Here is a 23,950-nt window from a genome sequence, read left to right on the forward strand (position 1 = left end):
AAAGGCTCAGAAACTCTATATGTCCTGACAAATTGCCTCCCTGGGCTGCCTGCTGCACTCTTAATAGTAAAGTGAATGCCTTGATCTTCACTGAGAACTTTAAGAGGCTAATGGCGGTATTGATCCTCTTTCACCCCCACCCTTTCTTTCTAAATCCTTTACACACACACATGCACACAAACTTGTACTTCTTGTACTATCTTTGTGAGGACACTCAATGACATAATGATTTCCTAGCCCCTTATACTGATCATAAACATCACAACAAAATGCCTAACCCCAACCCTTGTGTGAGGACCAGCCAAAATGTCCTCACGCCATAGGGTCTATAACTCAAGCTGGTCCTCACAAAGATAGAAGTACAAGTACACACACACATATACAAGCTTCTCATCTGATCTACATCTCTTGACCTATAATCATTAACTTGCACGGATTAACAGACTAAAAATTTCCCTTGCTGTCTCTATTTTGTTAAAGCATGCCACTGTGAATTGTGGATTTCAATGCTTTCATTCATCATGTGTCTGGGCCTTTTCACTGCACCACTGAGCATGAGGGCATACCGGACAGTTACTCATTAATATATTACAGCTCCAATATTCATTAACCTTGAACCTTGCTCTGTCTGATAGAGGTTATAGATGGAGAAAGAGTAGATGTGGTGCCTAATAATGCAGAATTGATACCCAAATGATTTTAGCAAATAATTACCCCTAAAATGCAGTGATGCATCACTACTATTAGATTTCTTCAATGGGAGGCAATTAACAAGAACACCAACAATTCAGCACCGTCTGTCCTCTAAACCTACTTTTGCAGTGTACATTAATTAGACCATGTGTGGTCTTATATTTTGCCTAGTAAAATAGTGGAGCAACTTGTTCGGGAAAAGTTGACCTTTTCATCTTTTCATCACAAGAATGGTAATAATTTCTATTTTACACAGAAATACACATTCTAGACACCAATTGAAAAGATCTATTCATAATATACATAACAAACAATCCCTCCAATACACAGATTAACATTAGTCCTATGAACCTATGAACAGCAACAATTACACCAGTTTTGAACCACCTGAAGTGCGTACAGCAGACTGACTTGTGCATTTTTCTTCAGTAAACATCGGTTTATAAAAGCAAGTTGCTACTCACCTGAGCTGCTGAAGGTTCTGTATCAACACTGTGTGTGTGTGTGGCCCTGTCTGCGTCAGGGGCAGGTGCAGACCAAACTCCCACCCCAGAGATCCACCCTCTAACACACACACACACACACACACACAGCCATATTTCAGTACGGCCGCTTAGTTACATATTTACAGTCTCATAAATTTTGTACTCTGATGCCAATAAAGAAAAGATCTGCCAACCTTTGGAATCATAGCACAAAGAGCAGCATGTTACTGGCTCTGCTGGGGAGGAACCCATTTCCTGATATAGTTTCATGGCCCCGCAAGCAGCTTATAACCTTGATTGACATTGACAAGACATTACCAGACCAATTTCAATTGCTGTTGGAGGGTTGCGTGTGAAATCTGATTTTCTTGGCTAAAATGTTAAATGGAGATGCTGAAGAAAATTATGAAAAACAACCAAACAAAGAAAAAAAAACTCAAGTGCTACTAATATCTGGTTTCCATTTAAACAACAAAAAAACACAAATTGTGTTCAGACATACTTCTATTTATTTATGCCAAAAGCACAACTGTTTGCTACACAACAAGGCCTCATGCACTGAATGAACATAGCTTTTACTTGTACAGCAGTCATCTTGAAAACAAGTATACTCAGACCAAAGATTGGTGAAAGCCTGACCTGACAGGAGAGTCACAACAAGGACTGTTCATTTGTTCTCTCATTATGATTTGGTTTACATTAGGCTACTATTAATGTAGTCTCATAAATAATGTAAATTTTGAATTTGACTTCTCTCAAACTCAGCACCCAAACTTTGTCTCTCATTTTCGGAAATGTACTACATGCATGATCATTCAAAACATCATGACACTGGAGAGACTCACTAGGCAATTTAATAAGCAAACACAAAAGAAGAAAAAAAATCATAGTCTGTCGGAGACTAGTTAATCCTGGTGGAGCCGGTGACGGAGTAGTGGAGTGGATGTGTGGAGATGACGGCAGTGAGACAGCTGATGCTGGAGCTCCCTCAACTATAGATGATAAAACACCACAGTGGAGGAGCTCCTGCAGGTACCTGCAAAGAATTCCTGTGCTCAGACAGAGAGCTGTGGCAGTTGAGATTGTCTTATATAAGGCTCATCACATGTACATGTAGAGATACACATGCACTCGTGATGTACACAGAGTCCTACATACACAGGATATGAACGCATACATGTCCACATTGCACGCAAACACCCAGCCATTCAAACACACACCTAAATGAAGGATATTTTACTGTATATCTTATCTGTAAACTATCTTTACTTATATATATATATATTATGTGTATACTGTATACATGGACATATGTTATAATCCAAATGTAACAAACATTATCCAGGACAGCTGACAAAATTGACAAAATGCCAATAAACCACCAGTTGACAAATCCTAAAACCTAAAGGCAATAGAAGTACAAAACAATGAACAGTGGACCACACAACATTAAAATTTCTTCTAGGGCTTTAAAGACAATCTTGTGTCGAAGGTGCTACTGGCTAAGTTAAAGAACTGGAGTGAGAGGCTGTCACACAAAGGCACAGGGACGGACAAGAGAACTGAGGGACTGGCACGGTCACAACAGAGCACAACAGGCTAAAGGTTTGTCTTCAGGGGACAAGGTTTATGTACATATTATACCTCTAAACATATACCTCCCCTCTTCCCATATCATATAACCAGTTATAATAATCATCAATTTCTTCAATGTTATAGCGGCTTAATATCAAATAAAACTGATCATCATTTCAGAAGGCAGTCCGGTCCTGTGGAGTTGCCTCAGTTCTCTGCTGGAGTCTCTTTGGCAACTGCTGCAGCTGAAAGAGGTCAAGGACAAGGGATTTAGTTGAAGCACAAGTGCAAAATGCTAAACTTGCTCACAGACATTTCTTCCAAAGAATTCCTCTCTCTCCTGAGCTCACTTGTGTGGAATCACTTGAGGGACCATGCTCATAGTTTTGGACGTGTTCACAAACATTTTAACTCAAATCATCTGAACGTGAGATTTTTATGGACAGTTTTATAAGGGACATCACAACCTTTGTTTTCAACCTTCTAAGCAATATATTTTAGTAAGTTTGAAGTTTGACAGAACCATTTTACACTACTTTATACTTTATATTTCTTATTGATGAAAAAATTTTTGTACATAGTACAGCGTTGTTCATTCTGATTTTTGCTTTTACTCATTTTTAAAGGCAAGACTTGTATGTGTGGTACTTGTTCTTACAATGTGCAGTTACTAGTTTTACATTGCCAAAGCATCTGAATACTTCTAGCATCTATGCCTTCCAGACCACATTATGAAAATCAGCTTGCAAAGACTTGAAGCTTAATTGACGCTGGTAATACAACACTTAATTTTACCGGCTTTATGCTAATGCAGATGAGAACAGAAGCTGTTTGAAAACTTTGGTAGTGCATTCAAGGCTGTCAGCACATCCTTGAACTGATTTGAAAGTGTTGTAGCAATGATAACTGCTGCCAACTAAATTAATTCTGTGTTGTATTTAATGACAAACCAGCCCATCATAAAATGTTGTGTTATTTTGATCAGACATTAGCTCACACTTTGTTATATGGAGTGGAGGAGCCTGGTGTGAGTAAAGGACCGGCATGAATGAGATGTGCATGTGGGAGTCACTAGGAGAAAAAAAAACTGTAGAATATACTCTGTGAATATGCTGATTATGAACTCTGCACACTAACAAGATGGCACCATACTGCACTAGGCTGTTTACTGATACATACGCTATGGTTAGACTGCCAAAAAAGATTATTTCTTTCATCTCTGAAATCCCAGTCTTGAAGCTTAAATTCCCCCACTCCATTCTGCTCTACCATTCTACTCTAACTATTCGTTAAACAAGCTCCAAACCTGGAGGCCATGAAAGCTTTTACTTGTAGATATTGCAAAACAGTCAGTGCTTGTAACTACAGGTAACGTTCTAATTTTGACAATAATGTCAAGGTGACAAAATGTTCTTGTGTGATAAATTACCTATTACAGTTTCACAAGTCTTTGCTGGTTGATTTTTACACTGTGTTGAAATGAACTGAAACCTAAAACAGCTCTGAAGATATGAAATAAAACTTGCTGTACGCCTTTCAAAAAAGGTTATATTCTATATGTATATGTATTCTAAAGTATAAACACCTTGTATGCTCTCTCACTGTCTAACACATACAGTACACCCCCCCGCCCCAGCCTGAGCCATGGGCACTCCCGAAGGGATCACCTCAATTATGGAATTATGAATGTATGTCAGGGGGTGAGCCAGAGGTGAAACGAGCTGACAGAGAGTTAAAATGTGCATTTTACCCTTGGAGACAATCAGGTTCTCCTCCTGTGCCTCTTCATCTCCAGGGGCCCTGAAGTGAGGATCCACATGTTGTCATGGTAACCAAATAATGTAGCATGACAAACCTTACAAAATGAAAGAGTCTGTTTTTTTTTTTTCAATCAGAGAGGGACACTGACATACCTGGGCTTCTGGTTGATACTGCAGCGGCACCGCCGACCTGGAAATTTAAGAAATCATTAGCTGTGTTGATTAGAAGTCTAATTGGGAAGATGTATCGTCTCTGTCATCACAGGCTAAAAGTGGCTCAGTGATACACAATAATTAGAATATAATTAATAAAAATAAAACAGTGTGAAAACCACATGGTGTAGTAACATACTGTGGAAATGCAATAATGATTCATTACTTTATTAATTATTTTTTAATTTGATTGTAACACTTGATTACACCAAATGGATGTACACATAATATAATGATATACAAGATCACACACAAAGAGGTTAACTTACTGAGGATGAGAAGAATGCCCAGTGTGAACAGCACCACAGCAAAAGCCAATCCCCCAATCCTGAGACTCTCATAGTCTACGGAAGTTGATGACAGAATGCACACAGCAGCATGAGAGAGAAATTAAATCAATATGCAATTTATGGAAAAAAGTATCTTTATGTGCAGAGGGAGTTGCGGTGTCTTGACAATGGTGTGTGCAGGAAAGAACAATTCTTCAAAACGTACCATAAATAAATGGGTTATGAACTTCCTCCTTGCCATCTGTAAAACATAATAGCAAAACCACACATTTAGAACCAAAGGTCTCAGTACTATCCAGACATTATTAAAGTTCATTATGTGGTGGTGGGGGGGGCAACCATAACTGCAACTGAACACAATCTGAGCACAATTTCTTAAAATGGTGCCACTAGATGTATTCAAGAGTTTTGCAGAATCATCCAACACCAATGTTCTTCATTGACATTAGTGTTTGAAAAGATTCTAGCATTGTTTGCACTATATGTATTAGAATTTAATCTATTTTGTTGTGTATTCATATACATATGTTATCCCCTCTCTTTAATTCCAAACAACCATTCTCATCTCTTTAGCATTGATTTTGCCCTATAAAATGCTCTTTCTCTTCAACCCACAGTTGGGTCTAGTAATTCTTAGTCTTAATCCATACATCTGCCACTGTTCGCTGTAGTGGGGCAATCCATAAGGGTTTGAGCTCTGATCTGGAAACCAACAGACCCATCTATGTGGCTGCTAGGACTGAGATTTTAGACATTACATCAAGAGTACTCACCCTTTGCACTGGGGTCTGCTACAGCTGTGAGGCAGCAAAGAGAGGAAGTGGTTTGAGTCAAAGGGTGACAGTAAAGAAAAACAGAGAAGAAAGAAAAACAGGAAATCAGGTAGGAAGCCATGAGATAAAAAATACTCAAATCACACCCATCTCTTGGTGTCTTTGTCTTTTGATCTATCTATCTAAGTTTTACCTAACACAACCTCAAAGTGCCAGGAAAAAAAAACATTTGCAGCACCGCACCACATCATCTATTTCTTGTGTGGGACTGTGAGAGCATGTGTTTTTGTGTCTTGCATTTAATCATACACCACAAACAGACCTCACACACGTCGTCAGTGACACAGCCAGTCTACGAAAACCCACACATTAAGCCCTAAAGAAGTAATTGATGTTTTGCCCACAGGCCCACACCCAGAGAGTGCCTTTTCATGTCAGCACTACCTGCCCTTACACTGCCTCCCTATGGACAGCTGGCATGTGTGCATGCATGTGTGTGTGTGTGTGTGTGTGTGTGTGTGTGTGTGTGTGTGTGAGAGAGAGAGAGAGAGAGAGAGAGAGAGAGAGAGAGAGAGAGAGAGAGAGAGAGAGAGAGAAGAGAGGGTTTTGTGAGTAGGGGGGCACTTACCAGCCACACACACCAGGAGTGAAGAGAAGAAGAACAAAATAGTTTCCATGGCAACTGTTGACATAGAGCATTAAAGAGGGAGGGTGAGAGAGAATGAAAGAAAGACAGAAAAAAAATACAGTGAGAGAGTGTTCCACCACACATACAAACCTACACTTAACATAAACATTAACAATGAACACGCATACACATGCAGTTTGTATACACCACTCAGACCAAACAGACTAAGCAGACATACAGTGATGTGTGAAAGGGGAATCACATCACACAGAACTGGCTCTGTCCAAACCCCTGGAGTTTAAGGGATGCAAAAGGCCTATGGATTTAATTTCTTATCTTGCATAACAATCCATGTTGTGAGACTGCATACATGTTCTCTTTTCCTGGCAGAGATTATTCCTACCTCCCTGTGGACGTCACATAACCTTGACCTATTTTCGTCTGGGGTATTCAAAGCACAGACACCAACTGTGACTACTATAAAATGTGTTCATATTCAACTATTTTGCATTGGCAAATGCATTTTGTAGGTGCTGTAATGTCACTGAGGCAACGTTGCAACCATGCTAACTGCATGGTTCCGGGGAGGACAGTGTTAGGCTATTGATGAGTCAGTCACTGGGTTCGCCACTTTACTCCTGAATAAAATATCTCCACAACGTTTGCATGGATAGCAATGAAATTTTGTGCAGACATCTGCCACAGACATTATCATGGTCCCCAGAGGATGTATGCGAATGACTTTGGTGATCCCCTGACTTTTCCTCTAAAACCATCAGCAAGTACTTATGACTAAACACCTGCAAAACTATTGACATTCCCATCATACTCAGCTTTACTCTGCTTTTAGTGCTAATTAAGAAATGTTAGCATGTTAATGTGCTAAACTAAGACGTTAGTTAACAAACACATCAACTGTCTTGTGAACATACAAGCATTCTGAGTAATTAGATTTTTGATCAATGACATTTGAACAGAAGAAGCTTTTCATAGAATGAGTAAATGTCTAGCTCCTCACATTTGTAAAACCCCTACAAACACAGGTTTGAAAGGTCAGGTAATCTATTTCTTACTTTTTCTGATAGTTCAATAAAATCAGTCTTACAGAGCACTTACAACGCAGACCTGGTGGCAACAACAAGTTCTAAATCAATATCTTGAAGTGGTCTAATTTTCCATCAAATTCTCCAAAGTGTCTGGTAATGTGTTATACATCAATCCTCCAAACAAGCTAAGAGGGTGCATTCAGAGTAATATTTCAATATAGATAAATACAGGGAGGTAACAAGATTTGACAGCAATGCCTCTTATGAAGCATGTCTAAGCTCCACAGTTAAATAACAGAAAGTGACAAGTTTGCAGTACATCACATATACGTTATACACAAGCAATAGAAGCATCTGTCTCAAGACTTAAATAGTCCAGAAGTTTTACGTAACTCAAGCTCTACCTGTCTTGTTTGACAGTGCCACCTGGCTGACAACCAGACTGCCTACATGCCTTTATCTACTTATGTCCGTCTAACTGACTGGCTCTCTGACTGACTAGGTCCATTTATAGCCATCTACCCATTTGGCTGTTTGTCCATCTTCAGATGTATCAGTGGTACAGGACATAATGCACTTAAATGAACACACTGCATTATAGTCATTAGAAGAGGTGCTGACTGTAGCATTCCTTTGCAGTTGCTATTTGTATGTTGGAGCTCTGTATATTTGATTTGTGAGCCCTCATACAGATCTGAGCAACACACTGGTAAGTAGGACATTTCTGAAATAATGTGACACAAGATGACAACTGTAGAACAGAAGGCCTATGGCGTCCATTAGACTAATGGTATCCACCCTTAAAATGGTCAATCAAAATCAAATCAACTTAGACAGAAAAAAAATTGTTTAACGGTCTGTTCTGTGCACAGATTACTAGAATTTAACATTTTCATTTTTGTGCTTGTTTTGATATTGTTGAGTGGGTGTGCGCTGTGTTCCAAGAAGTACAGTCACTGAGGAGGTAGAGCTGTTTACCATTAATAAACAAATTTTAATCATTTTAATTAATAAGAAGCTCTCTTGTTTCTTGTTCTCTTCTGCATATGTGCATATGTACTAAAACACTTAAGTCACATAACATCAATAAATACTAAAGACAAAAGAGAAATTCTTCTTCTGGTGAGGCTTTTCATTTCAGTTGTGACTACACAGGCAAGACAGAAACATTTGACATCTTTTCTCAGTCTTTTTAACCATCACAGTGTATTGAAGTGTTATGAAGTATACGGTGCATTCAGTGGCACATTAAAACCAAATTCATCTACGAATGATCAGATACGACAATATAGCCTTTGGAGGCATGTCTGTCACATCTGCACATCTTGAAAGCGACATCTTTTTTCACAACAGAGGCGATGATTGATGGTTGTCCCCAAACTGTACATCACTTATATTCAGTTCAGACAAATTATTAAACACTGATCCAGCTCAAGTACAGCAGGCAGGAAAGTTATTCACGCTAAAGCAGATGTGTCCTTTAAAATCCAAATCTACAGCACCAAACTGTTTCTGTTCAGCATTTGACTACCAGTTTTGGAGTAGAAAACAATCAAACACACTATAATTTGTCTTTGACGGAGCTTTCAATACAGCTGGAGCAAGAAGTCGGTAAGTACGTCATCTTTGTTCCATCTATCAAACAGCATGCTTAACTGAATAAACGCAGATGAGTTGTTTTTGCTCACAATTCACAAGAATTTTTATTTCTTCAGAGTTTCAGGTTTCACCCACTGACTGATTTCCTGCCATTGCAAATTTGATAGTTGTGTTTTTACATAATTGTTTACAATTGTCTGTGACAGTTTTTACAACAGTAAAGCCCCGACTGTGACACAAAACCTTTATTGTATACAGGTTATTGTTTTTTACATAAGAAGCAGTCTCTAAGCTTTGTACATGCTTGTCATCCATGTCCGACACCTTGTCTGATATAGCCTCCCTTAACCTTTTTCTTTCTCTTCTCGATCCCACTTCTTTTCATTATCACATGCTGCCTGACTGGTGTGAGAACCTCTATACATCTGAGAGGAAGTGGGCTGAAGAGAGAAATGTGGCAGGAGAGATCAAAACCTCATCTAACTCAACAGATGTTGACTGATAGTGAGCCCTTTTGTCACTGTTTTCAACGAGAAACAAGTGTTCATCCAAAAGTTACTTTTTTTTTTCTTTAACAAAACACAAAAAAGCACAAAGCTTGAATTGTAAATATACAGTTGTGCATGAAGTACAGTAGCTACTTAGCCATTTGTAAAGTGTTCCTAAATAATATGATCCTTCTGGCACTATATATAGCAAAAGCAAAATGGAATAATGTGCATTCATCCGGATGGTCTCCAGTACTGGCAGTGTAAAGACAGGTCCATCACTGAGAGACTAATGGAAGGGCGGACTGTTGGAGGGAAAGACGAAGATGCTGCTGGCTGGTGGATGGAGAGAGGTCTAATACCTTTTTGTGTCTCATCTCACTAAGAGACGTGTAAATAGCACTGATATGACAGTAAGTGTTCAGGGTTAAGTGGCCCGTTGAACAACCTCGCCTGATTCTGGAGGAAGCAAAGACAGTCTGGGGTTAAAGGCCAAGCAATCAGTCAGACTCAAAACACTAGATGGCCACTCACTCCACAACACCAATCCTTATTTAAGTGCTGGGGAAGCAGACATATATATGTGAAATACAAATCCCAACTTGAAAGTTTTTCTTTTAGAAGGTATCACAATTGTGTTCCCATGTCCCAAAAATACTTTTTGATATGTTCAACAAATCTACCTGTTTTAAACTACACATTAGCTTGACCAGTACTTGTTTCTTTTTTTTTGTTTTGTTTTGTTTTTTAGGCCAGTAGAGATATGAGTGTTTGAGAGTTTAAAACTACTTTTGCGTGTGTATGTTTGTTTTATTCTTTCTTTTCAGAGAACTGGAACCAAGTAGGGGCATTTTACAGTTCAGAGAATTAAGTCGTTGTTCTCTAATTGACTAACTCTGTAATAGTGACACTGTTGCTGTATTACAGTTTCTTCCAATACACCAGTAACAATGAAACCAGGGCTAGGTGTTTTCAAAAATATATACATCAATTTAAAAAATGTTGAGATCACAGTGAAGAATTAAACTTTTGGGTTTGGGTTTGTGTTGCAATATGAATCTCCTTTCAAGGGGAATATCTTTAACTGTTAGTGGGTCAGATTCACATGCTTGTCCCATGAGAATCCTTTAGGGAGTTTGGCAACCTGGCACTGCCCAATGTAATGTATCAAGCAGCTATTCAGCGCTAGCCTTTCTCTCACTAGGTATGAAACATGGCACCTGAGCAGTTTCCTCATATCTGCACTATTGTTTTGCAATATCAAGTTCCAGAACCAGACTCCCATTTGTCTGAGAGGAAAGGACAGGAAAAGGGTAGGCTGGGTGACCATATCTCTTTGGGGAGGACAAGGAAATAGCAGGGTAGGAGGCTGTTTTCTGTAATGTGGGGACAGGGGACAAGGAAAGGGCAGACAGAGACAGACAATGTCTGGCAGGAGAGTACAGGAGTAGGGCATGCAGAGGAGACACTGTCTGGGGGAAAGGACAGGGGAAGGCCAGTATGTTGCATGATAGTGGCATTTCCAGTGTAAAATACACAGATTATTAAAAAGAAAGGTCAGAAAATGCGGTGAGACAAATGACATGAGTGATACAAAGAAATAAGTAAGAGACAACAGAGATAACAATAAGTCAAAGCAATGGGAGCAGTGAGATGGTGAAGCAGTTAAGGGCAGCAGAGTGCTCAACCGTCAGTGAGACGCGAGAAAAATAACAATCTAACCTTTGACTTCATACTATCTGCCAAATGTATGAGTCTCAGAAGACAGTAAGATCACTGTGACATAAACTTTTGCAACAGAAGCACCTAAAATGACAGTTTAACTGAGAAATCATGGAAAAACCCGACAAGGTCATTAAAGAAAGACAACATCAAAACGACTGAGTATGCCAGAGTCCATTGTATGTGTGTTTCTGCATGAGACCACACCCCGCCAGCCCTTCTAAATGTGTCCCATCCTCTGCACAATGACACAGATTATGCAGCATTTGAAATTATATCATGTGATAGACGTCATCTTCCCAGGCTTGTCGTGTGTTTCATTGTCTGACTGTTGTTAACTCCGTAAGGTACACCTCCACATGAAATACTGCTCCATCTGTCTGTGTCTCTGAGAGAATGTGTACCTGTTTGATTGGTTATTTGTGTTTATTTATGTGTGTGTCCCTTTACATCCCACTACCCCTTTGTGCAGGTTTCTGGAAGGACATCCGTTTGGTGACCAATAACCCTTAGCCTTCTGTAAAAGTATTTAAACAAATTAATACTAAAGTCCCAGGTTAAATTAAAAAGGCATTTCCTATTTTTCAACATCAAAAAAAAAAAAAAAATGTAGGGCAGATAAATGGGTCACGCCACAGGTCTCCACAACCTTTGTGGGGGGGGGGGGGGGGGGGGGCGACAACTTGGCCTCCTATATCTGCCACCATAATGATGTTACATCACCATGACAACAATGTGCGTCGTTCCATAGTGTCCAGTTATCTCTATGGTAACTGTCTCCAACTGAAAATTCTGGCGCTGAAGGAGAAATGGGTTAAGATGACGGGCTCATATGAAAACACAGGGACGGCCAGTCCGCACATAAACAGGAGAAAAGGGGTGTGGCACGAAGCTTTGAAGTCAGAATTAGTCGGATGGAATTCAGTCTGTATCTACGATAAATGGCCATCTAACCATTTCTAAATTAATACGTCGGTAATAAAAAATATCCAGCACCTTTTGTTATCTGTGCAAGTTGCGCGCACAACAAACAAAGACCGACCTCAATAACGCACTGATAAACTCTCCATTATGATATCAACGCACAGGTATCACGCACCGCCAGGTTTCACCGACACACTCTAAATATACAATTGGCACGATATATGTCAACATCCGATGGGTGACGTCTGCGCATTCATCCACTTCTGCGTCCCCTCAACCTGTGGATCATCTGATGGAGCTGGAAAAGAGAGCCAGCATCCGCCTTGTGTTTTTCTGTCTCAGTGAAAGCAACTCGCCGTTTACAATAAAAGCAGTGACATCATGCACGACATCTGATTTTCAAGTTACTCTGACAAGGCACACGATAACAGTGGCGTCAGATGAAGTGAATTGGGCACGCTCGTTTTAAGCCTTTGATCCATATTTGCTTTTTTTTTTTGCCGCTCAATCAGTGAAGGTTGTAGTGATCAGCGCCAGCAGACACACCCTCACTGTATATTAGAGCAGTGATAAATAACAACTAGGGTTGTAAACAGCATTTGTGCAAGTTAATGAAATCATATCCAGCAGAGTGCAAATACTGTAAACACCACACACGTTGGCGTAAAAAATAATTTCACTTAGAGGCGTGATTCAGTGAAAATCCCTGATTACCAGATTTGTTTAAACTGGACTGTGTATTCCAAATAACCTGCTGGGAATAAATGACGATAAAATTCCCCTCCAATTTATCTCTCATGGCTTTTAAGACCCCTCCTGACAATAATTGTCTGGAAAAAAAAACCAATAACAACAACATCCAACACATCATATATGCGCGCTTATCAACTTACCTCTTGTTTCTCCAGCCAACAAACTGATATCCACCCACAAAGATCAATCAGCTTGTCTCACAAGGTTTTCGTACGAAATATTCTCATCTGTCAATATGTGCACACTTCTCACATCTACTTGTCCAGGAGAAATAGATGTGATGGATTACAGTGTGACTCCAGGAGCGACTGTCTATTCAGTGCGCTGAACCCTTTCTGGAGCTCTCTCTCGCTCCTTCTCTCTCTCTCTCTCTCTCTCTCTCTCTCTCTCTCTCTCTCTCTCTCTCATACACACACACACACACACACACACACACACACACAAAACCATATGATTGACAGTTTGTGAGGGTCAGGCTTTTTCTATTGATTAATCAACGCCATAATAAACATTTTCCTTGATCTTTATTGTTCATATATGCTCATTGTTTAATGCTGGATGATCCCACACATTGGACAAGTAGAAAATTCTGTTAGATAATATGGCCAGTCCACATAAATACACACACACATTGACACACAATGTAAGAAGAGCAATGTCTGAAAAATTTCACAGTGTGAGTATAAGAGGAGGTTTAGGTGCACAGACAGAGCCCCAGCTCATACAGGGGGCCAAGGCCCACATTGTTGTCTTTCTTCATGAAGTGAATACATAGTGTCCTTTTTTAATTTTAGTATGAAATACAACGGTTAACAAAGAAAAGCCTGAGATGTGTCCCTGAGGAAAAAAAACACACCTCTACAATCATTTTAAAGAGTATCATTCTAACTCCAGTTAAAGAGATCACAGTACAGTGGACTGTTTCATTGGCACAGAACACATAAGAGAAGGACCAGCCATCTTCGAAGTTTGCTTAACACCTAGCATAGGTCCACATAAGTATACTGTATGACTGAGACACCAAGAGACAGAGGAGAAAAATTAAGAATGCAGGACTGAAGTCATTGCATTGATTAGTGTTGTATTAATAATCAGGGTCAGGTAATACACAAAACAGACATATGAAAGAGGACGAATATAGATGATGCAGAACGCCAAGACAGAAGTCCTGTGTTCTGCTTGTGCATTTTGTTGTGCTGCTACACCCCCAACCTTTCATCTGTCTGTCTTTCTGTCTTCACCATCTTCTCATCATTTCCTTCATCTAAGTCCATCCATCTCTCTAAGACAAATTCATAGTGCAGGGTTCATTGGGGGATGGGAGAGGTGAAGCAGACCACCAGCAGGAGACAAAGTGACATCACGGCCTCTCTTGCTGTAGGAGGCACAGGAAAAGTTAAGATGGTGACAGCCTGCGGCCTACTGTAAGTCTGAGTGCATCCTAATCAACTGGATGTCAAACATGCCCCCCTACACAATTTATTCATTGTTTGCTTCACCCATTCTTACCTGCATATTGCTATAGATCCAGGGAAGAACACTACTGACTTTGGTATAAACACCAGGCTTGTTTTTTTCACCACAGCCAGCTCCCCAGCTCGTGAGCCCTGTCAGGTACCAGTGGTCTTCTCCCTGACATACCAGAGGTCCACCACTGTCACCCTGGAAAATATAGTTCATACTTACTTAACATAAGTTTTCCTCCAAAGTCTGCTGGGCGTTCATAGCACAATGTGTATCCATCTTATTACTGTAAGCCTGTCTACTGACATTAAATGCTCACCTGACAGGAGTCTTTGCCTCCTTCCAGGTCTCCAGCACAGAGCATGTTTGTGGTCACAGCGCCTCCATACACACGGGGGCTGTTACACACTTGTGTATCTATGATGTCCACAGTCACTTCCATCAGATCCTTGGAGACAGTACCTGCATTTGAAAGCAAAAACAATGTGCTCATTCATTTTTCTAACAAGGCCCTAAAATATGTCAGAGTAGTGGTTGAATACATGTGAAACTTTCCACTGAGCTTAAAAGCTGGATCAGCTGATTGATAAATATATGCACTCCCATGGAAACAGCTAGTCTGTGGTCATGACTTCCCTCTTTTGTCTCCAGTTTATGTGATTAATCACAATGTTGTGTATTCTTACTTCCTCTGTCATTCTGCAACTGCCCATCAGCCATTACTTTTGTTTTACATCCATCTTTTTCTTTCGCTGTCAGTCTCTGTGCTTAGATGACAGACATTACTCACACACCCATGTTTCCTTAGGTGGTCCAGACTTTATTCTGTTGTGCTCTGCCTACCTGTTTTTCCTCCGATGACTATCTGCCTGAATGTCTTCTAGCTCTCTGGATTTGTTAGTTTTGTCTGACTGCATTCTAAAGACCAATTTGGGTTCAGTAGAAGCTAATGGAGATCCAGTGAAATAAATAAACTCAGTGGTTTTGTGTCCCAGCTTACCTGATCCTGCCACAGTGGTGCCAAAGCCTGAAGTCCAGCATTTGGTTCCATGTGGAAATTGCTGGCCAGACAAAGGCAGACAAACTGGCTGAACTTCATCTGGATAACACAAAAACAAGTAATTAACTTTTGCAAACACACTGGCAAACCTATGTACTCAAAATAACAGCACTCTGAGCGCAAAAGAAATTTCTGGATTTTGTAGAAATATAGTGACTTGTTCAAGGGCGTTTCAGCTGCAGAGTGAATGTTTATTGACTGACTCTTGAACCCACGTCAGCCAACAGAAGGCTTGTCTTTCAAGCCATTCAGTCACCCACTTGGTTTCACTAGATAATGCTTTTCATGAATACGTACTCCCTGCAAACATAAACAACTTGTGTTGATTCATTCAAGGCTGTCTGTCCTTTATATTCTCAAGGAGGAAGCAGTCATACTGAAACCCTTTACTGACTCTTGTCTTGCTCACCATGGTAGCTTCAGCAGCTAAGGTGTTGATGTGAAGACGAAATTCTGACTGCAACCTCAGGTATGAAAGTAGGATGAAACATTGTTTTAACAAAGTGAAGATGTGACTGACCATTGAAAAGAACTGGAGATGTAAGTTTGAGCAGAGCAACATCTTGGTCATTAGTCTTGCTGTTGTAGTTCTCATTGAGCAGGATCTTCTTAACTAGGTAAGGCTGAGGTAGATTGTCCAGGGACACCACTCCAGCATAGACTTTCCAGTACTGCGCTGAGACAGCCAAAGTGTTGCCACTGCAATGGATTCATACTGATTTGGCACTGGTGCTTACAGTTTTAGCATAGAAGAAGACTTTATCTCTTAACTTCGAAATGTATCAGTTCAACACTGTGGACTGCAGCTCAACAAAATACATTTCTACAGTTACAATGTATGAATTCTGTTGCAAGAATGAACAAAAGTGTTACAGCATAGAAAAAAAAACAAGAATCCCAAAGTGTGGAAAAGATTGCTAGAACACATTTTCTGTGTCAGTCACCTTGGGAAGCAGTGGGCAGCAGTCAGCACAAAATCAGGAGAGATCAGGACTCCGCCACAAACGTGGGATCCTCTGAAGTGGAGGGACAACTGCCAAGGCCACTGACCTGTCTTAGCTACACTGCCCCCAATGATCCGAGATGTAGACTGCTGGCGACCGCAGTCTGGGAAAAAGACGCAATGTATGATACTGCACCATACCAAAGAAACAGCTGAAACATCCTTTATATGGGTTTAAGAGGTAATTCTGTATTATGGTTTAGTGAGTTTCAGCAAAATGGTGGTAATAGGTGATTGGATAGATCATGGATTAAGTCAGTAAACAGTATGCCAGCAGGTATGGCAGAAAAAGAGCGAGCAAAGCACTAACAGCTTAGATAAACATGACTGAAAGGGGCCCTTTGATTTATGTTGCAGTGCCAGGAGCAGGAGTGAGCAGTGGGCTCAAGTTGGCTTCCTGAACCAGCTTGCACAGTACCCTTCACATTTGTTGTATTGTGATATGTAGCATTTAATTGTTGGTTTTCTCATTGTTGAAACCCAGTCTTATCACACCAACTCTAATATAATATGGTCTGTAGAAATGTTCTCTGAATTCAATTCAGATTTAAGATTCAAAGCATACTACAGTCATGTCAAATGCTTGTGTTTTGTTGTTGTGGTGCCAAATGGCTGGAAGCACAGTTATTGGTGTGTGTGAGATAGAGACAGAGAAAAAGAGACACAGAGAGAGCTAATGCGTAACTGTTTGTGACACGTGGCTGTAGGAACAGATGGAGGCTCCTTACCCACACACTGCAGGAAGACAGTCTCCTGGTCTGGACAGGAAGAACTGTGTAATGAGAAAAGCATGTTAGTTAACATGAGTATATACAGTAAACCAATGTGCACCTTACTGATGTTTTTTATAAATAGCTTTACAATCCCATAAAATAGCTGAATGTAAGTCAGTGGGGCTAATATTGTATGAAATTCTTTTACAAACAGATTTCATAATAAACTCAGATTGGATGGATGATGCAGATCAAGTCTGAGCTGTGTATGAAACAGGGTAAAAAAAAAAAAGGATTAGATTCTATACCTGACTTGTACCAGACCCTGGATAGGCACAGATGATCTGTTGGCCACTGTTACACTGATGGACCCCTGGGATTTCATTGCTTTGGTGACACTGGGCCTGGAGATAGAGAGAAAGGCAGTTCACAAAGCTGAAGAGATAAACTTGCACATGCAGAGACCATTTTGCTGAAACAAGGTCTGATTGGGTCTGGAAACTCATTCTGGCTCTGTCACACTGAGACACCCCAGAGAGACCCGTGGAGAATCAATTCAGGCCTAAACACACAGCAGCAGGTGAGGAGAAATTAGATGGAGCTCAGTGGGTAAATCACAGGTTGGAGATTGAAGTCCACAGGTCCCCTAGCTGCTGTTGAAAATGGGCTCTGATAAACTGACCAGCTAAATCATTCCTTTATGAAACCAGACCTTGTTCTGACTGATGATTGGGAATGGTAATAAATATTTTGATGCTGTAGCGCTGATCCAAAATGGTTTTCATCATTTAGTACTACTTCTTTCTGACTTTTTCATGGATGTTATTTAGCACACTTAATGTGGCGATTTTTTTTTCTTACTTTCTGAAACCCAGCTGAGTGCAGGTCTGTTCAGCAAGGCTCTGGTCCCAGCCTTTGTAGCACACTGGTAGGAAGCGGCCATCTTGAGATGTCCTGACCTGCAGACCGTTGTTCGCACCAAACCTCACTGGGGAAGACAAAGAGGTAGATAAAACAGAGAAGACAATTTAGATGGTATCTCTTCAGTGGGTCTGGCCTAACACAATGTGACTATTATGTGGAGTGTTTGGCCTGTGCTGCTGCTGTTGTTGCAACAACAAACAATTACAGTGAAAATAAAAATCAAATGTGAAATAAATTAAAGCTTCACTTTGCAAGATTTGACAAATGCAAGCATGCTGCCGTGTGCAGTTTCTTTCTTGTTTCTTCATATGACATTATATGATTCCTTGGTACTGAAGCCCAACATTTTAACAAGGTTGAACTATGCTGCCTACTGGAATGGATTTTGTACTTCTGACTTAAAAGGTACTACAAAATATATTGTAGTAAGTGGTAATAATAGTAATATTACTACAGTAGATTTAAGTTTCAACTGAATACAAGTGCCTGCCATAGATAAGAACTCAACATGCAGATCCTTTGGCCTATTTTTTTATTTTGAGGGTATCTTTAATCTGTCAAGTGTCTGCCCATATTTCTTCACCATCTGTCCTTGGATTTGTTGGGGTCTGATTAGGTCTGTGTGGAGTTGAGCCTACTCACCACAATTTGTCTCATCAGTGCCCCGTTGGCAATCTCTTATCCCATTACACTGGACAGTATTGTTGGGACAGGTGTCATACTTTGGCAACGGCATATTTTCACTTCTGTGATCATCATCCTCATCATGGTGGATCTCTGCTGTTGACAGTCTGGTGCCGTAACGAACTGTTGTTGGGGTAGAGTGGGTTGTCATGAGTGAGGTTAAGTAGAGGTACAGTGTGCGTTGTTATTGTTATTGTTAATCAATACTGACAAACTATAAAATGCAACTTAAATGAATACACCACCCATGAATGTCAGCAACTATTTTAACACAGTACTAATCAAAAGTTTTGGAACACCCCATTTTTCTATTTTTTATTGAAACTTCGAGTCCAGTAAATAATAAAGCCGAACGTAAAATAAATGAATAAATAAATAAAATACTTTGAAAAATCATATAAACTTCATAGAAAACAAACCTTTTTCATGGAGTAAGAAATTGGTTAATTTAGGCATAGGAAGTAAATTAAGCCTTGAAAGTTAATGCAAACAATTCCTACAGGTGCTTACTACACCATCTGATGCATTATCAGGATAACACTGTACAGCAGGAAGTAGTATTGTGACTGGTTGGTCAGTGATTCCTACTACAACAAGATAATGACCCAGAACATAAGAAGAAAAGAACTAGACAGTGGCTTCACATGATGGGAGACCAGCACAGTCTCCAGACTTCAACCACATGGAGCTGGTTTGCAAAGAACTGGACAAAAGGTGAAAGCAAAGCAACATACAAGCGTAACACATCGATGGGAATTTCTGCAGCGGTGTTGAAAAATATTTGATTTGAAGAAAGAACATCACGAGTATGTTCAGCTGCTGGATGAGTCCAAAAATTTGCTTGTTTTTAACAGCTAGTAAACTGCATGTTTTCTTGAACTTTTGACTAGCTGTGTATAAGTATATTCTTCTTTTTACTCCCATCTCAGGGTATTCTAACTCCCACATATGATTTTGTCTGTTTTAACAATGAACATATGCAAAAGCCCAAACTAGAAAGAAGGGGAAAAAAATGAAATATTCCCTGGAAAAATACTAAATTGAAACTACCCACATTTTGTGATGGCCAACAGAGCTCAATGAAAATGGGGAAAAAACAGCCTTATCTTATTGTTATTAAGACAAATGTAACTGTATACAGTGGGGTTCAAAAGTCTGAGACCACTTAAAGAGGTAAGTGGTCTCAGACTTTTAGACCCCACCGTATATGTGTGTAAGCTATACATTTCAAAAAGTAAAGGAACCACAAGGGAGGAACTTTGCATTCAGTCACAATAGTCCTAAATAAATTAGAGCAACAAATGAATATTAATGACAATGTCCAGTGATCTGTATGAATAAACACAATGTACCTCCAAGCCAGATGGCCAGTGCCAGCAGACCAAGCACCAGTAAGGCTCCCCCTGCCCCTCCATAACACTGGGCATTACTTTCACAGCAGCTCCTCTTCTTTCTGGGGGCTGGACACAGACAGTACAAAAATATATAAACAAACACGCACACTGATAATCCTCAAAGTGACTCTGTCCCTGTTTGTTTTGCAGGTACACCTGCATCAATTATATTCTCAGCAAAGTATGGGAGCTGTGGATTTCACTCACGTATGTGTGACTGTGTGACTTGGGCAACAATCGCAGGTGGTGGATACTGAGGAATGTAATGTGGCTGGGTGGGGGGTCTCAGGCCCGGACCCACGCCATACACTACCTCTTCATAGGACTTGAGGGGGGGCTGGGTGTGCACAGCTACAGAGTAAGGAGGAGGGGGGTCGTTCTGTAAGAAACAGACATAAAGGTTGGAAGGAAAGGAAATAACTTCATATAGAAAAAAATCCTTTATTGTAATAACACACAAAGCGATGTGAAGTCTCCATTACTGTGTCATCTGTTGCCCTTGGAAATAAGACACCATGCTATATTTGATAGGTATAATGATATCAATGAATCGACAGACAATGGAGAGGGAAACAAATAACTCTGTATGTTTTTGGTTGCCAAGACTAAGCACGTAGGCCATTGTCCTTCATGCAATCCTAACACTAGTATCAAGTCTATGTCCACACCTGGGTAACAACTTTGTACACAAAGACACAAGTGATGTGTCCCGGCAACGGGATTTAAAAGGTCTCAAGAGTTCATTTCCTGTTCTGTTCATGCTATCTCCTCTGCCCTTTTTGGTTCACAGCTCCCAATATCCATATCAAGTATTTCAGACAAAGGACTTAATCAGTGTTTGAATTTTTGGGACAGGTAGGTCATCATCTGCTTACAAATAAGAGGTAACAGGAAGGTGACTAAAACTACAATTTCGATTGGAAATGGTCTCAAAAGGCCATTTACCCAATTGGATCTGTCATGAACTCACTGAGAATGACTCATGATAAACGTGGACATAAGTCAGTCAGACTCTATTCCTGGTAAAACAATAGCTTCTATTACCAGTGATTCCTTTCATCTCTTTGCATCTATTTTTCTGCTACGATGACTTGCAAAACCTGCCTTTCAAAGTTTGACCTGCATTGTTTCATTGTTCAAACAAGTTTCTCTTCCTGCTTCCCTGATTATGGTTGAAGTTTAACTACTATAAACTAGGATGTTGTGATAGAGAATATGTTTACAGGAGAGGTAGCTTCTGGAACTGGAAACAGGGTAAACAAATAGCCTGGCTCTGTCCACAGGTAACAGAATCCACCTACCAGCACCTCTAAAGCTCACTAATTTACAAGTCTCAGTTGCTTCATCCTTACAAAAACCAGAGAGTTGTGTTGTTTGGGGGTTTATGTTCCACACTATTTCTTGGCCAAGTGGGATATAACAAACAAGATGTAACGTGTTAACTACTGAGTTTTAGAGGTGCTGGAAGGCAGATTTTGATATGATGATGATGATGATGATGATCATTTTTCATTAATATGCAGTTATTATATGTACTTATTATAGTTCTGTGTTGTTAGGTGGCATGTGAAATGCAACTTGGGATTCAGAAGTTCCTGATTGCAGAAAGTTATGTGACGAAACTTGTTTGGGCACAATGTTGCCTGATCACCTGTTTGCAGTGTCACCCAAGCATTTACAGAAATGTCGAGTCATTTGTATCCTTCTGTTATTCTTACAAATAAAAGCCTTTTGAAAAACATACACAGCCATGCACGATATTTCGATGGCGCTTAAAATCTGAAATGCACAGTTAAAGGGTCAGTTTCTTTCACAATCTTTTCAAATAGAGTCAAATCAGTTTTGATGAGCACAGCATTGAGCAGTAACCTCAATCACCAAAACAAGCTAGAATTCAGTCTCCAACAGCCAGTGATCAAAGCTTTTCTAAAGCTGTTGGGACCCTTCTTCATTCATCACTGTGGTCACACCTTCATAAACGGGGGGGGGCATTATGTCCAGGTGGCACTCAGAAGGCAATGGGTGGACTCGCTACAAAAGGTGTTTCATAAGACAATTTCTATTGCATGCTGATCAAGTTTCAAAATATGCCTATAGGCAGCATACACCCCACTTAATAGAAGTAGAATGAAATAGGTGGAGGAGCAGGTTCATCATATTTCCCACCAGGGTACACATGGATCATCTTGCATAGTTTGCCTATCAGCCATTATCCTGGAAGATTACTGCGAAAAAAATTAAAAGATTAGGGAATCACATGACATTTAAAAGTTATTGTTTGCCTCAAACAAGAACTATGATAATATGAAGTTACAAAGCTACCCAACACGAAATAGTAAACTAAAGTGTCCCTTAATGCTTAGTTGCCTTGTCTGTAGGAAAAAGAAGGAATCAAGACAGATACACGTCAGGTCGCTGCATTTCTTTAGAGAATACGGTGATCTGAGCCTGACCGCAACCAAAACAAATCTTAAAATATTCCTGTTTAAGTAAACAGAACACACAGTAAGTTTCCACTGAAAACGTAGCAACATTTTCAGTGGAATCTTAAATTTGTCTCAGAGGGCTTTACAATCTGTACAACATACAACACCCTTCATTCTTAGACTCTTGATTTTGGTCAGGAAACAATCCACAAAAAACATTTTTTTTTTTTTTTTTGCAATAGGTGCCTCAAGTTCTGAATAGATGAAAATAACACAATTCCATTGTGGGTTGAGAAAATTCCCCTGCTTCTTAAGCTAAATAAACAATTTAAAACCCTAGTTCGTTATCTCAAAAACACAATGTCACAAAGCTGACAACAGGGATTTTTTTTCTTTGCTCATTGATGGTGTGGAGATAGGCTGTACCTTATGACAAAACATTGCGTGTTACAGTCTCAAGAGCTTTAAGCAAAGTCTTTAAGTGTCATCCAACAGAAACTAAAGACAGAACCCCTTTATAACAATTGAACAGTTTATTTTAGGCAAAACCTACAATATATTCTGAGCCCCTTCTCACCTGCTGCCTGGCAGGTTAATTGCAACAAATAAAACCTTAATAATCCCTGCACTGAACAGCTCTTTTCAACCTTCTGGAAGTTTACAGACAACATAATATACTGAAACTCAAACAGAGCAAACAGAGAAGCAGATAAACAGAACAAGAGTCTGAGTGACGGTAGGTAGTGACAGTAGGACAGTAAGTATTGATTAAGGAGGAAGCTTGACTATTGATTGAAGGAAGGCTGAATAAACCAAGAGACATACTGTGGCAAGAAGAAGGAGGTTTTTGTTATAAGAGAAAGAGAAAGACAAAGGAAGAACCTACCAGGTCATGCTTTGCCATCGGACTCAGGGCAGCAGAGAGTGAAGAGTGGAGGTGAGAGCAGGTAGTTGGATACTTTTTCACATCCAGGCGATTACTCAGTCACAGAGCAGTGGTTAGAGCATTGTGACGCCACATTTAACACCTCTACTCTCCTTCTCTCTTTTTCTTCTCCTCTCCTTTCTACTTGGCTATGCGTTTGTCACTGACCTTCATCTAAGCAGCAACAGGTAGATCCACCTTCCCCCTCCCTCCCTAACACCTCCCACTTCCAGCCTCCATCATTCTCTCAATCCCTCATTCTTTTCCTCACAGAGACGGGCGTGACCAGTGCAACAGTTTCCCACCTGCCAGACCGGTTTCGTGGTGGCCAGAAACTGTCGGCACTTGTTTCACAGTACGAACCTCCATTATGGCTCAAATGACACCAGCTGAGCTGTCAGGGACCCG

At 40.2% G+C, this 23,950-nt stretch overlaps 2 protein-coding genes across 2 annotated transcripts; both read right to left on the bottom strand.

Moving 5' to 3' along the window:
• Positions 1–1,693: 1,693 nt before the first annotated feature.
• Positions 1,694–13,268, bottom strand: fxyd6 (FXYD domain containing ion transport regulator 6). Its single transcript, XM_041046717.1, has 8 exons — positions 13,090–13,268; positions 6,418–6,471; positions 5,790–5,813; positions 5,222–5,257; positions 4,996–5,070; positions 4,667–4,703; positions 4,504–4,553; positions 1,694–2,998 (listed from the first exon to the last, which is right to left on the bottom strand). The coding sequence occupies exons 2-8, from the start codon at positions 6,464–6,466 to the stop codon at positions 2,961–2,963; spliced, it is 309 nt and encodes a 102-aa protein (XP_040902651.1). The 5' UTR covers positions 6,467–6,471; positions 13,090–13,268; the 3' UTR covers positions 1,694–2,960.
• Positions 13,269–13,456: 188 nt separating this feature from the next.
• On the bottom strand, positions 13,457–23,717 carry tmprss13a (transmembrane serine protease 13a). Its single transcript, XM_041046800.1, has 13 exons — positions 23,504–23,717; positions 20,399–20,570; positions 20,150–20,257; positions 18,756–18,920; positions 18,051–18,177; positions 17,498–17,593; positions 17,205–17,248; positions 16,418–16,580; positions 15,994–16,172; positions 15,414–15,512; positions 14,733–14,875; positions 14,459–14,611; positions 13,457–14,324 (listed from the first exon to the last, which is right to left on the bottom strand). The coding sequence occupies exons 1-13, from the start codon at positions 23,519–23,521 to the stop codon at positions 14,310–14,312; spliced, it is 1,482 nt and encodes a 493-aa protein (XP_040902734.1). The 5' UTR covers positions 23,522–23,717; the 3' UTR covers positions 13,457–14,309.
• Between the last annotated feature and the right edge of the window lie 233 nt (positions 23,718–23,950).

Source organism: Toxotes jaculatrix, chromosome 9, assembly GCF_017976425.1.
Source record: "Toxotes jaculatrix isolate fToxJac2 chromosome 9, fToxJac2.pri, whole genome shotgun sequence".
Taxonomy (NCBI): Eukaryota; Metazoa; Chordata; class Actinopteri; family Toxotidae; genus Toxotes; species Toxotes jaculatrix.

Bases quoted from the DNA above. Each gene is read 5' to 3' on its own strand.
- fxyd6 (XM_041046717.1), bottom strand. From the start codon at position 6,466: ATGGAAACTATTTTGTTCTTCTTCTCTTCACTCCTGGTGTGTGTGGCT. The intron at 4,554-4,666 runs GTATGTCAGTGT...TCCTCACTTCAG, and splicing joins AGTATCAACCAGAAGCCCAG to GGCCCCTGGAGATGAAGAGG. The intron at 2,999-4,503 runs GTAAAATGCACA...GACCTCTTTCAG, and splicing joins GAACCTGATTGTCTCCAAGG to CTGCAGCAGTTGCCAAAGAG.
- tmprss13a (XM_041046800.1), bottom strand. The intron at 16,173-16,417 runs GTGACTGACACA...AATCCATTGCAG, and splicing joins GCTGCCCACTGCTTCCCAAG to TGGCAACACTTTGGCTGTCT. The intron at 15,513-15,993 runs GTCAGTCACATC...TGTGTTATCCAG, and splicing joins ATCTCCAGTTCTTTTCAATG to ATGAAGTTCAGCCAGTTTGT.